At 35.9% G+C, this 14,264-nt stretch overlaps 1 protein-coding gene across 6 annotated transcripts in view; it reads right to left on the reverse strand.

Annotated features, from left to right (window-relative positions):
• Positions 1-1,874: 1,874 nt before the first annotated feature.
• The window catches only part of MBIP (MAP3K12 binding inhibitory protein 1), a 110,123-nt gene continuing 97,733 nt past the window's right edge, over positions 1,875-14,264 (reverse strand). For 2 of the 6 annotated variants that reach the window (XM_088167301.1, XM_014890748.2), the window contains exons 2-9: positions 13,152-13,271; positions 11,327-11,539; positions 11,126-11,222; positions 9,586-9,651; positions 7,778-7,930; positions 5,281-5,378; positions 3,926-3,964; positions 1,875-2,816 (exon numbers count right to left, since the gene is read on the reverse strand). In XM_088167301.1, coding sequence (XP_088023427.1) covers positions 2,706-2,816; positions 3,926-3,964; positions 5,281-5,378; positions 7,778-7,930; positions 9,586-9,651; positions 11,126-11,222; positions 11,327-11,539; positions 13,152-13,271 — 897 coding nt within the window. In that variant the 3' untranslated portion in view covers positions 1,875-2,705. The remainder of the gene's footprint in view (positions 2,817-3,925; positions 3,965-5,280; positions 5,379-7,777; positions 7,931-9,585; positions 9,652-11,125; positions 11,223-11,326; positions 11,540-13,151; positions 13,272-14,264) is intronic. The other 4 variants (XM_088167298.1, XM_014890756.2, XM_088167300.1 and 1 more) reach the window with 3 other exon arrangements.

Raw genomic sequence — 14,264 nt, forward strand, 5'->3', positions numbered from 1 at the left:
CCACCCCTACTCTCTCAGTCAGTACTCTAGGTGCTGAGACACATCAGCAGGACAGTAAGCACTTCTTTTGCTTTTGCTTAATCTTTGGTTACCTCTCAGGCTACAACTTCTGCAGCTGCACTTATCACCAAGCACTGGAGTGTTTCAGTTGCAGAGGAAGAACAGCAGAATTTACAGTTCTGGAAAAAGGATGGTGTAAGAGTTCAAACCTGCATTCACTTTATTATGGGGCTGTGGTGAGAGCTCATCTTTCTGCAGAAGCAGTCCTGACAGTGGAAATTAGTTGTAGAAGATAAAACCCAAGGAGACAAAACACAAGGAAGGATGAACTGCTAAGACCAGTAGCACTGAACCACAGAAGAGCATCCTGTTCCTCTATATCTCTTCACATAAAGTCATACAGCAGAGGAAGGGAAACTTCCAACAGTTTGGCAGACGTCTGAAATATGCAAGTATGTTTAACATTCAGCTCAGAGCAGTCCTGAATTTTTACAGTACAGGCGCATTGGCATTAAACATTCAATAAAGTAAGAACTTGAAACCAAAGAATGGCAAAAGATTAGGAACAAAGCAAGATGAACGCCAGATGACATTTATCAAGTTTGTCTGCCACATATATTTGATAAATTATATAGGGTTGATAAATTACCATTCAGAAGACATGCAGTGTTGTTTCCTTAGCTATTCACTATGCTTTTAACCCTTAACTGCTACCTTACTGCCATCTTAACAAAGTGGAGAGTTCCAAAGTAAGAGATCTTTCAAGTAGCCAGCAATTCATTACAGAAAAAGCCACTTTGAAACAGCTAATGCAGTCTTTGTAACCAGTATCTCTTGAGGAAATCAGCAGTTTGCAATTCATTTCAAGAACTGACCCCTCAGGAGTACTGCAGACTTTTTTTTCCTATGTATATACACATATGCACTTGTTCTTATGTAAACAAACACAGAATTTTAATACTAGACAAATATTTCAGGCCTAGGACCTGCCAAGTAGTTTTTTCTAGGGCTTCAATCCAGAATTTTCCAAAGAAAATTACATACTGCAAAAGTTCCTCTACTGCAAATGCAGTAGACTTAGCCACCATGTGCTACCAGTACTTATATTACAATATACAAGTGGAGGCTACTGCTTTATAAAAGGTAAATCCCTTCAGCCATTCCTCCTGGCCCTGTAACAGCCACTTCCTACCACTCTTTCAAGTACTGTGTGAATTGTGTGGTGTGGCAACTATACCCACATTGTGCTCTTTCGAGCTCTGGCTCCTGGGCCAGAGGACCAAAAAAGAAGTAAAGCTTATCTACTTGAAGTAAGAAAGTTGCAGCTCACTGTGCTGCTTCACCAAAACATCCCTCATAAAATATTGTTAGGATGTTCAATAATGGCAAGGCTTCATATTCACTTCAACAAAAGTTGTCTCTATAGGATACTGTATTGACACGTAACACACACGACAATCCTGAACTGCAAAAGTACCTCTTCATATCCACTGCTGTATCTGAGGCACTCAGATCTCCTCCTGGAAGGACAAGCAGCAGCTTACAGGTTACTATCATACTGTCATCCTTGCTGGAGCCAGTACAAGAGCTCAAGCAGCTTTCTCACCCATTGCTGCTGGTACACCTCCAGAGAAACATTAGCTGCAGCTGCTATAACAAATGTTATTCTGGGTAAGAAGACAAGGTCACAGAAAACACCTACTATTCTTCAAAGGCTGTGCCAAGTCAGTACTGTTCATAACACCTGTCACAGAGACTGATACAGGGACATCAACAATATGACTGCTGTAAGCAGAGCAGTTTACATAAAACTCTCTCGGTCACAGCTACTTTTCTTCAAAACTGAAATAATGATAGACAGCAAATACAAGAACTTACATAAATAGAAAATGGTTTATTAAAAAACAAGCAAACAAAACCAAATTATAAGTCACAACACAATCTCACTTCACTGTCTGGTGAAAGGTCAGACTCTAAGCTAGCATCCATGCTTCAAAAGTCATGTAAGCATGCATATGGAAGGGAAGTTGGTGCCTTGCTGGCATGCTTCTCAAAATCTCCTCTGGGAAGGTTTTTGGAATACATTGCTTGTGAACAGGTTATGAAATTTGAATTCCCACAAGATACTGAAGAAGTGAAGAACAGTTGTTTTTATTTACACATATAAGATTTCCATAAACATTTCTGTCACACAGAAATGCAGTTCTCTGCATTTCTAACAGCTGTGAAAACAGTGACAAATACAGAAAAAACCCACAGGTAAGCATACATTCTGCAAGACTATGGCAATTTTTTCCCAAAGTCAGTTTATTTTTGAGGAAGTATTTAATTTAATTTCACAAGTCTGTGCAAACAGTATCCAAAAGATAGTTCTTTTGAATACTTAGTCACCAAGACTTACACGTGAGATGTAGCTTTTGAGTGCAGGTTAAGACTTTTCACATACAAACAATGCTGCAGTCCTCCTTTATAACAGAAGGGTACGGATTATCAGAATGACATTCCTGAAACATTCTTCATTTAAAAGTAACTATTTCATTAATAAGGCTGCTTTTAAACAAGTTACTCTGAAAGAAAGCTTTCAAGATCATCCAAAAGAAGCATATATGCATGCTTTGTCTTCATTGCTAGTCATCTCTGATGAACACTACTCAGGTCTATGGTTCAGGTATGTGTAAATCATGACGAGGATTCTGAAAACACTTTTATCGAAGAAGCTGCTCAGCCTCCTTGAACTTGCTTTCTTTTGTTTTCCTCAGTAATGCCTGTTTTATAGCATTGATCTTTTCATCAAGTTCAGCCAGTGAATAGCTCTGCTAAAAGAACAAAATAAAAATCACAATAATTTACATCTTATAATTGCTAGAGAAGTGGCTTATCACTTGATACTTGAAGTCACTGCATATTGCACTAAGTGATAGAACTACTGCAGAATTGTCTGAATCTAGTCTTTGCCTATTTAAATTTAAAGGAAAAAGAATGTAAACTTGCAAGAAAGACAGTCCTAATCATGGATCAATATATTTATGCTACTTCAATTAAATGCTTGTTTAGTCTGCTCATTAAAAAAACTAAGAAATTCCTTCATATTAAAACACTGGATGAGTCTACCTAGATTTTGCAGAACTTGGGTTTACAGCGAAAGGTTTTTCCTATTGCCCAACATCAAGCTCCTCTGTGCCATTTAACCTGACAATTTTTTATGTCTTCTTACACAAGCTAGCCATCATCCTTTTTATAAAGATATTTCACCCTATGCAGGAGTTGTTTTTTTTTCCTAAACAAGCCTACTTTCTCAAGCCTCAGATGGCCCATATCCCATTCCAAGCATTCTCCCTAGTCCATCTGTCTCCAAGGCTGATAGTTAGGAGCAGACAAGGTTCCAGCCACGGTCCCACCTGCACCAATGGTAACTTCTCTCTTGAGGCCTAAGAGGTACAGGGTAAATGCATTCCCTTATGTGATGGTGCTGTGAAAATGGCAGGTCTTACTGACAGGTTAATATATCTGCTGTACTGTTGGGTCCTTCTGCAACATCTTTGCCAAGCCAGCCATTTCTACTTTTGTCTTTTCATAAAGCAATAAAACAAATTGAAAAATAACTTTTAAATCAACAAAAACCACTAAGCCACAACACAAAACCAGAAGACCAAAACCAGAATTAATAGAGGGCAAATCAGAGTACAGAAATTGCCTGCTGCTATCAGCTTGACTAACAGCATAATAGATTTGTTTTATTCTACCATCCTCCTAACTGGTAAAAATCCTAGTATATATTCTTAGAAGACTCATTTCCTTGTAACATCCATTAGCTTTCTCTCTCCTCCCCTCTCTCTTTGGCAGCAAGCTACCCAATAATGATACAGCTACTTCTTCCACTCAAAACATCCTGAACTTAAGAAAAACAGAAGTTAATGGCACTTACATGGGGAGACTGAACCTTTCTCCTCTTGCCAGAACAGCTCTGAAGAAAAGACAATCAAAACAGACTTAATATTGCACTGACAGAAGACCACAAATAATTCTGTAACAACATTGTCAAGAGTCTTTAAATTATAGAATAGAAACTGACTGCCATTCCATGGATTAAAGAAACCTTTTTTTTATAATTAAGTACTTTGGATCATGAGAAATACTACTGGAGAGCAGTCAGAAGCTGTTGAAGCTTCTCCACACATGGCAGTCAACAACTATCAATTTAACTGAAGCTTCCTTCAGACAGAATTGAGCTTTTGAAACCGTCAATATTTTTGTCCCTAAAATTTGCCCATATCCACACCAATATTTATGCAAATCTTTGGCTAAAATGTGCTAATTACTGTGCAACACTACTATTGCCACCATCACATTTTTTCCCTGATCCTCATTCTAGAGATCCTAAAGCATTTTCAATAGAAATTTCAGCGTATGAAAGTGTATGATTTAACTTCTGGTTTTCAGCCACTTGAAGGCATGGCCTCACAAATAAAGAACTTTATTGGTCTCCAACACAAATTCTAAAAATTAAACAAAAATGTGTACGGTTGCTATTGATTTTTATTAAATGACTTCTTTGGCTGGTCTCAAGGGAGAAGATATAAATTAAAATGGAATCAACAGTAAAAGAGATAGTCTTATTGTCACATGGGGAAAGAAGAACAAGATAACAGACAAGAAATTTCTACAGTCAAATATGAGCCTAATGCAGCAACAACTCATGTTCTCTTTGTTCTAATACCCTTTGGTGAGTGAAGGTTGAAGTGTACTATTCAGAGAGAGATAGAACTCTGCCTGAAAACCAGAAATAAAGAAAACTAAGTCACAGAATCACATGAATCAATTTTTAAACAGTTTATTTTCTCATCCATTTGGAAGTTATTCACATATCGTTAGCAATCAGATCATGTTCAGAAGCCCAAATGATTTCAGCTGTTTTAAGCCATTAATTATTTGTATCAAAAATCAAAACTTCGGTCAATTTTCTTGACAGAAGAAGCCCTTCAGATTTTAAGGCAAAGGGGGAGAAATACAACCCCTCTGACACTTTTCTTACAGATTAATTAAGCTTGGGTGGCAGCAATTTTTTTCCCCCAACAGATACTTTCTTCTTTTGACTGAGAAATTAGGTAAAGATGAACTTGATTAGATGGTCCACATGTAATAAAACCACTGCACCAAGCCAGAGTTGTTTATTAAAACTGTCCACCCTGCAACGAAGTTTTTCTCTGTACATCAAAGATTCAACCACAAAAGGCACAAACACATTTAGATATGATGAAAGAAGGTGAGAAAATTTCTTACTACAGATTGAAAATATTCAGGAGACAGTCCTTCCAGCTCAAGAATCTTATCTTCAAGCTTCTTAATTCTCTGATAAATGTCTCTTGGTACTGGACCACCTAAATACAGTAGTAATGCAAAGAAATCAGGAAAAGTGCTTGAATAACTTATTTAACTAAAGACAGTAAGTTTGACATTTGAATTCTTCAAGATTAGCTATCAACCAGTAGCTGAACAAAATAAATGGATAGTAAAGGAAGGATAATTAATAAAGGAAGGACAACTAATATGATTCAGGGTAAAACCTGATTAATAAGCCACTGCAGCCAATGAAAGCAGTAGGACAACTCCATGTAGTTGGCTGAATTATGTCTGTCAAGGTCCCTGAAACAACTAATGATTATTCTATAATACACTGGTCATATATGATACGTTGCCACTTCAAAGCTGACACCAGCATTAGGAGAGAGCAGATGGGATGGCAGACCACACATGAATTCAACTTTGATATCTAAGATAGATTGCTTTCAGAATAATCTCCACTAAGCATCAGAGGTTAGAGGACAAGTATGAATTGTGCTTGACAAAGCACAGTGTTTGCATAGATGGGAGAACAGGAGTGGGGAATGTGCATATTGAATTGAGTAACAGTGGTCTGAAAAAAACCCCAAACCAAACAATGACCAAACAACCAAAAAAGTCCCAAGCTCACTGAAGAACCACCCTGACAAAAAAAGCCACAACAAAACCCACTCACACCAGAAAAACAATAGCACCAAAAAAATTCCACCTCAACCCTTTTGCTGTTTTCATCTATACTACAGCATCTTGGGCTCTTTCCCCATGTAAAAATAGAACTGATCAAAAGATCAGCCTTAGCAAGCATCTTATTTGCACTCCACAGTATTCTATAATTAAAAAACTATATGAAATAACTGTTTATCACAACTAAGTACTGGCTATTCCAATTAAAATGATAGTTTGGTTCTGAACTGTATTGACAACCAAGGCCATAGCAAGCTTTTACTTTTTAACACTCATTTCCTTTTATTTCTGGGTCTGTTAGACAATACAGTTCTATTCCACAAACAACCAAAATAAGCACCAATGTGGGGTTTGGGGGTTTTTGTTGCCATTCATCTATTTTGTCCCTTCAAAGAAACAATTATGCAGGTACCTTCACTCTTCAGTTCTGCTCTCTACTCAACAATCAGCACCTACTAATTAGATTGGCTAACCTATGACTCTTAATATTGCTTTCCCTTAATGTAAAGGGAAAAGAGCAGTAGTAGCACTAGAAGCTGTTCTAAAAAACAGCCAGCAAGTAAAGATTAACTCTTACTATTGCTGGAAGCAAAAACTGGTGGAACAGGTAGCTGATGTCATTCCTTCAAACAAAATTTGATCACCTATTATAGGCACAACCTGGAAGCAAGGACCCTTCCTTAGCTACCTCCGATCATTGTCTCCGATACACATGAACTCCAAAGCTACACACTGTAACCCTAATGCTGACCAGACACTTCCAAATTCTATTTCTATGCACAAAACCCAGCTTATCTTTGAGACAGCTACAGAGCTAAACATCAAGCTCTAACTGCTACCTCGAGTACCTATGCACATCTTACTCTTCTTGCTGCCAGAGAACTTTAATCCACTACACAGTCACAGGAATCTAGCAATCTAGTCAATGTTCCAAATATCTTTAAGATAATGGATTGGCACCTATTCAGTATTCAGAAGACAAAAAAAATCATGTGTGTCCACAGTGTCACGTGTAGAAAATTCACTTTACTAGATGGAGATTGGGCTTTTGCTCTGTTTTGAAAATAATGTTCAAGAAAAATACTAATTCCTCCTTGACAAGTGCCTCATTGTGCCTCAGTGCCGTATTATTGAAAACTAGGGCTGGGGTGAGGAAAGCAACTACCTAAAAAACATTAATAACCTGATTGTTATGGCACTTTAGTGAAAGGTATGGACTCATGTTTGCAGGCCTAAAGATAAGTAGTGACAACAAGCTTCCCACATTCTGGGAAATAAGCTTTACATCTAAATGTATTTCAAGATACATTCAGCTTTAGGGAAAGGTTTCAGGACATCCTTTGCGTTGATTCTGCCACCAGCCCACAAGCTGTCCATGAAGCAGCCCTTAGTTCTAAGCTCAGCTTTTCCTGTTCAGTGGGTCAAGGCAGGACTCCAGTGGCTATGGAGAACCCCAATCTCCAGATAGTCCATATTATTTTAAATCCTGTTCTGATGTGCCTCTTATTTGCCACCGCATAAAGTGTATATTTACTAACTCAGCATCTCAAATTGGGCATAAAGCTCGGTTCCATTTTGGGCATAAAACACTAAACACTAGATCAACTGTACTTGGGGTGAACTAAACCCTTCAGTGCATCTATCCACTTTATTTACAGGATCAGTTTTTATAGACTTGCTCAGTTTCACCACAGTAATAATAACTATAGTATAAAACTGCACATCAATATAAAAATTGAAACATCATACAAACCTGTTTGTAATCGTAAGTGGGCTTCAATATTTTGCAATCTCTCCTCAACAGCTTGGTTTCCACAATCATGCATGGGTACACTGGCTTTGTGACTGGACCCATGCATTCCTTCAGATCTAGTCTGAGGTCCATATGTATTTACTACCCTAGAAACTAGGTAAAGAGAAAATGAATTTCACATATATGCACAAGAAACACAAAGCAGATCTAATTAAAAGAATGAAAATATTGAAATATGTAAAACCTGCATTAAATCAGTTTTACTAAAGTCTTGCATATGAAGAGTCCCACACACATTAAGATCAAAAGTTCAAGTAAAAGCATTTTCTTATTTTTTTGCATGAGTAACTAAACCTAACAAAACCTCTGGGTTTTACATATGCAAAGTAAAAGAATTACTCATATATTCATGTAGAATGGCAGTGTCAAGAATTTGTCATCAGCTGCTGATAAACAGCAGAAACCTTAATATCTGTGTCAGCAGTTGTACATGTGAGTTTTAGTGAATGCAAAAAAGAGGCCAGGCCTAATATTACAGGAAGCATCATAAATACATGAAGATGAGGGGAGGTACACAACTAGAAGAACCAAGACAAGTATCAGCAAGGAATTTCACTTCTAATTTTTGTCATTTGGGTAAAATATTTAGTGACTCTTCAGCTGCATCTGGGACTATATTTTACCCATGCTGAACCATGTCTTCATCAGAAGATTTTGCTCACTTCTATTTAAATCAGAGTAATTTCTTAAGTTCTTCTCACAGAACTACTGCAGTGTACTGCAGATTTAAAGACTACTGGCAGCTCCAGATGCTGCAGCGCACACACACGTACACCATCCTACTCAATTCTTCATGAAGGCCACGTGCCACATGCTGCCTTTATTTTATGCCGCTTTTACTTCCAATTCCTTTCTAAGTGTTTTTCACATTTCAGTTATGAACTGTTCCTCGAAATGCAAACTTCCCTTTTCTCTTGTATTATGCTGCCATCCAACCAACAAATTAACACTCAGTTTAAAACAGTGATTATTGAAAGAGGTTCTTTGTGAAAGATTCTAAAATCAAACTCACTTCCACATTTCCTCCTTAGCTCACCATACCTTTCAATACTTATTATTGTGCCACACAATATTATTCTGAATTATAGAATTCAAAGTAATTAATTGGTTTCTAGGACCCATATCAAGTGGATAACTGAATATTACCACTCTGAAAAATGGGTTACTATCATTCTCATATTGGGTATTTTGTTTATTTTTAAAGAAGGGTAACATACACCTAGAGAACAGAGATGAACAAGCAATATTTGATACACAACTTCTGTTGGACATCCATTTCTATATTATTTATTTCTATCCAAAGAATAGTGCAGTGATAAACTCATTCCTCAGCTTGTCACTTCTTATAAATCTGTGTCTTAGAGTTTCCACTGTCCCAAAATTATACTCCATTTCAGTACACTTGCACCAACTAATGAAAAATAGAAGATAATCCTATTTAATGTCAATTCCTTATTGATGGCTTCACCTTAGAAAAAAAACTAAGTATTGCTCAGCTTCTCTGTCCTGCTTTATCTTTTCCACATTTCATTTCATACAATGAAAATAGGCTATTATGTTTTGGTCTTTAGTGCCTAACCATTAATTTGGTGAATCAGTTAGGGGATTTAAAATCTTGAAGATATAAAGGAAGACGAAAAATACGTTAAGTTTGCATTTTTGAGCATCCTATAAGAAGTTTTGATATCAAAACCTTATCAGTGTTGTTATATCTGGACACTCAAATGGGTATTAAAAGAGTTGCTTACCCTTTATATGACTTTTAAATCCAGGATAGGGTGTGAAAATTGCATCTGTTCTGGCACAGCTATTTTCTAAATAAATAATGATATATCAAGTGAGGTCCAAATTATGTATTTACAGCTGAAAATATTCTAACCACCATCAACTTTGATGCTTTATACAAATCTAATTAAAATGCTTCAAGCAATTTAAAAAAAAATCAGAAATACTTAATTCATTCTATAAACACTTGCCCATTAATAGTTTCACACATTTGCATGGACCTACAGCTTTTAACTGGATAAGTCACTCATATAAATGTATGCACCTGTGTATATCAAAGTTCACTGGATCAGGACCAAATCTATTTGGTTCTTACTTTTCCCTGCATTTCTCTGTAACTTATTTTCTTCTTCCTGTACAGAAGCCTTTTTCCTGCTTACCATTGTTATTCTGATTTTATGTCCTTTTCTCCTATTTTTCAACTATCTAATTTACGCATCAGCATTCTTTCCTAAGCCTTTCTGCATTTATTCTGATCCATGTGACTTCTTTCATTTGCTTAACCATAAAAAGCTACAGTATGGACTACCTTAATTTTTTTCTAATGTTTCTATTTTAATCTCTATTCATTACACCAAAGCTTTACACATAATTTATTATGCGTGAACAATGAGACGGGTCTAATTATCAATTATTCTCTACATAATTTACAGTTTTGAGAAACAGTATTTCACTATCTGGCATATTCTACTAAACTTCAGATGTCGTTTGCACTCCAACTAACATTCAAACAGTTAAACTCTCTAAGAAGCTTACTGAACAATAAACTTTGATCTCTAAGAGCTTAAGTACCTCATACAGACAATGCACATATAGGTCCACAGGTACTTAGAAAATATCTCTGTACTACTTATGTAGTTTTATGTATATAAAAACATAAACTTTGAAGTTTTAAAGTCTTAACTTCCAAGATGCATTTGGCTACAGTTACTGATTCTGTAAATGGGATCCAGTCTGCCAGATGGATTTAAGATTGGTTACAGATACAGACAATCGTACTGCAATATGAACAATGTTAAAAAGAAAAAGTAATTTCAAGTAGTTAGTAATTCAAATTAATTGTAAAAAATACTTCTTTGTAATTTACCTAGCATTAAATTAACTTCAATTTGAATATGCAATTCACAAGACATTTCTGAATTGCAATTCCATTTACTTTGGAGGAACATCTAGTTAAAACACTGGGAACAAGAGCTACAAAATCATCTGATCTAAGACAGCAGTTCTTAAAATTAGCACAATACTAGATATAATCTTTCTGTATGTGATGCATTAAACATTGTCATCCAGTGACTACGCAATTTATTTTTCTATCTGACATCTGCAGTGCACAAGCAAGTTCTAAATTTTAAAACAAAGTTACTCTTAAAAAAAGTTCTGCTTGAAATATAGGTTAGTGCTTTTGAAAAATAAAAATAAAAATAAAAAAACAAAAAACCAAACAATAACAAAACCCACACAACTTAAATTGCTATGAAGATTAAAGTCTGGCTAGCCAGTTACCTTGATTACAATCAATAACATTGCAAAATTCCCTGACATTATTTTCATTGATCTCAGCTTGTTTCCTCTCGATGAAGGCTGATATCCGCCTGTCAATCTGCAGATAATAAACATTATGGCATATATCTATGTCATTCTTTAAATTTAAAATTTAAAAAGGTCTTTCATTTTTCTGTTTTTAAACTCACATAAGTCACTTACTTCTGCTTTTCCAGCTTTTATTTGGACCACTTCTGGATCAAAATTAAAATGAGCATCCTTCAGATCTCTCGAGTCATAACTTCCATATTTTTCTTCAGTCTGACTATTACCATCATAAATTTCTGAACTTGTTTGGCTTTCTGTTTTACCTGCAGGTTCAACATGGCCTATATTTTCCTCTTTGATCAATGACTGGAGTTTTTCTAAGAGAGGCTGAACAAAGAAAACAGTGTATTACGGTTAAAAAAATAAAAGTCCAAAAGTCTCAAAGCCAAGAAAACAAGTACTATTAGTTTCCAAACCAGACCAATGGAAATAATTTTGGGAATGACAACGTCTTCCTCTGATGGAACACAGTAATAAGATTAAAAAGAAGTTCCAAATATTGTGCACACCACGATTCTGACCTTTTTGACCTGTGTCTTTTAGAGGTTTGTAGAGGAAAACTCCCAAATTTCTGTGAAAACCTGCCCATACTCCCTAAATCAAAGCTTCAATTGCTGGCATCAATGCCACTTAATTAACATGTCATTCAAATGCTTACTCAGAACAGTAAGGCTTAGTATTTTTCCTCCTTAACAAGAAATCCAGTGCTCTTACACTGTAAAGCCTTTACTTTATCACATCAGCACTACATTCTCCACTTGAAACCATAGTTGCCCAAGTGAATGAGAACACAGACATGAAATACATAGGCATTATCATGAACACATGCTTTGCTTGACACGGTTGATTATCTACTTAGGTCGTGAAATTAAATGAGAAAAGGCACTGCCATTTGTGGCAGGAAAAATGCTTATTTTACTGCAATAACCCTTACGTACAATGTAACATCAAAACTTCAATACATATACGTATGTCCTTGTCTCTTTTTAATTTCCATCAGTTTCATCTAGCCTGAATGTCACTGCTTATTTTCTCTCCACAAATTATCTTAATTTTTTTTAAAGACAACATGATTTTTAGCAGTCACATTTTCTGAAATGGAATCAAATTCCTACTTGCAGCATTCTTACACATTGACTGTAAATTTTATTTGCTTTTATCTTGCATATTTTCTCTTTCTGCTGATCACACCAAAGATGTGGTGGATGTCTGGAAAACAAAGGGTCTTTCCTTTACCTACAGACAAGAAAATACAGACACTTCTCTTTTCATTCTCTCAGTACATACGAGCTATCAAGGTAAAACACTGCACAGTTACCAGCTGACAAACATCTCGCCCTCCTTGCCATGCAACTAAATTACTTTTGGCAGGGTTGGAAAGTTTTAAATAGTTAAAAGAAATGACAGTAATGGTGACTGGCTACTTGGCAAGATGAGACATTAATGTCAAAGAAATTACTCTTTAAAAAAAAAAACAACCTACGCTGAAAATATATTTAATTGCAGTAAGACACTCCAGGATGTGTCATGCTGGGATAATGCCACTTCTTGAACCACTGAAAGCACTCTATGAGCCTCAAAACTCACCCAACGCATGGAATCATTATCATAGCATGACACACACCTGCCGTGTCTTATTGCTTAATTATAACCCACCATAGATGGAAATGTATCACATTTACAATGCAAGTCTAGAAATCAATGAGGCTGCATTTATTCAGCCTGCTCACCTACAGTGGCTATTCCCACCACTAATCTGAGAAATCCGTAAATGTGAGTACCTATGGAGCATACTGGAATCCCAAGCATTTAACGCTATTGCATTCCTTTCTCTTGAACACAGCAACGTAAGATCAAAATTACTGGAATTTTACAGTTGAGATTACTTTTAGTTGTTGATCACTTTTGTCAAGCCAAATGTGTCCCATGAAATATTTACCTGTAAACATAAAATATGCTGCTGAAGTGCACTAAAGAGCAAGGCCGGCTGAAGTGCTGATGTGCTCTGAAGCTTGTTCCAATCGATTACAACTTTCACAATATCCTCTCCGAGATTAAGCTTCAACAGGGCAAAACAAACAATAAAAATTATATTATCTGTATTAACATCAAAAACGTATACAAGACTTCTACAAGAAAACAATTATACTCAATCTCATATAGATCCATCCCAATTTTACACTAGAACATGGGAAAGATTTGAGATTAATTATAGTCCAAGCAGCTATCATATTCCAAGTAAGCTAGTATTTGTAGAATATATCCTAAAATTAAAAATTCCTTACTAACTCTTCACACTTTCATTGCATTAATTCAGTTCTTTAATTAATTAATTCTTGATTGAAAGCATGTCAATCACTCATACCATCATTTATTTTAATGGATACTAGAACCAGCACTATGAAGAAACACGAGCCAGGGTAGCAGTCTCCTGTAAGTTCATGTATTTTTTTCCAAGATTGCAGGACTACCTCTGCCGGTATGACCTTGATGTAACACCATGGCACATTCCTGAATTTTTACTTGCTGCTAACCCAAAGAAAGCTTTATATTAAAAATAAGTGCATAAAAATAAATATTTTTTAATATCTCAAAGCTTAACAAACTCTAGATTACACAGCACCACTATTAAACCTATTTTCAAATCACACTATTTTCCTGTATATGCATACATATTGAAATGAACAATAGCAACAGTCTATGCTCACTGCCAAGGAATTGCAATATTTAAATCCCAAGACAACTAAAAAAACCATAATGAATTTGAAGTATTATGTAAAAGAACTATATATCCTCTATAAGCTAAAAATACACTTTCTAATACAAAGATGATTATCAATAAACTGTAATGAGCTAACATACTTTATACACCCAACTTTGCCTTTTTTGTTACACTAAACCTCTTCTCAAGATCTTAAGAGAGATGATCACTTTCCAAAGCTAAATAGGTTGTTCTCCAACCAAACATCCTGCAAGTGATACCACAAATTCTAAACACAGATAAAATTCTTGTTTGAAATCAAGAGGACCTACAGGTACTCTGCTTGCAACA

Source organism: Sturnus vulgaris, chromosome 6 (assembly GCF_052056855.1).
Source record: "Sturnus vulgaris isolate bStuVul1 chromosome 6, bStuVul1.hap1, whole genome shotgun sequence".
NCBI classification, from domain to species: domain Eukaryota; kingdom Metazoa; phylum Chordata; class Aves; order Passeriformes; family Sturnidae; genus Sturnus; species Sturnus vulgaris.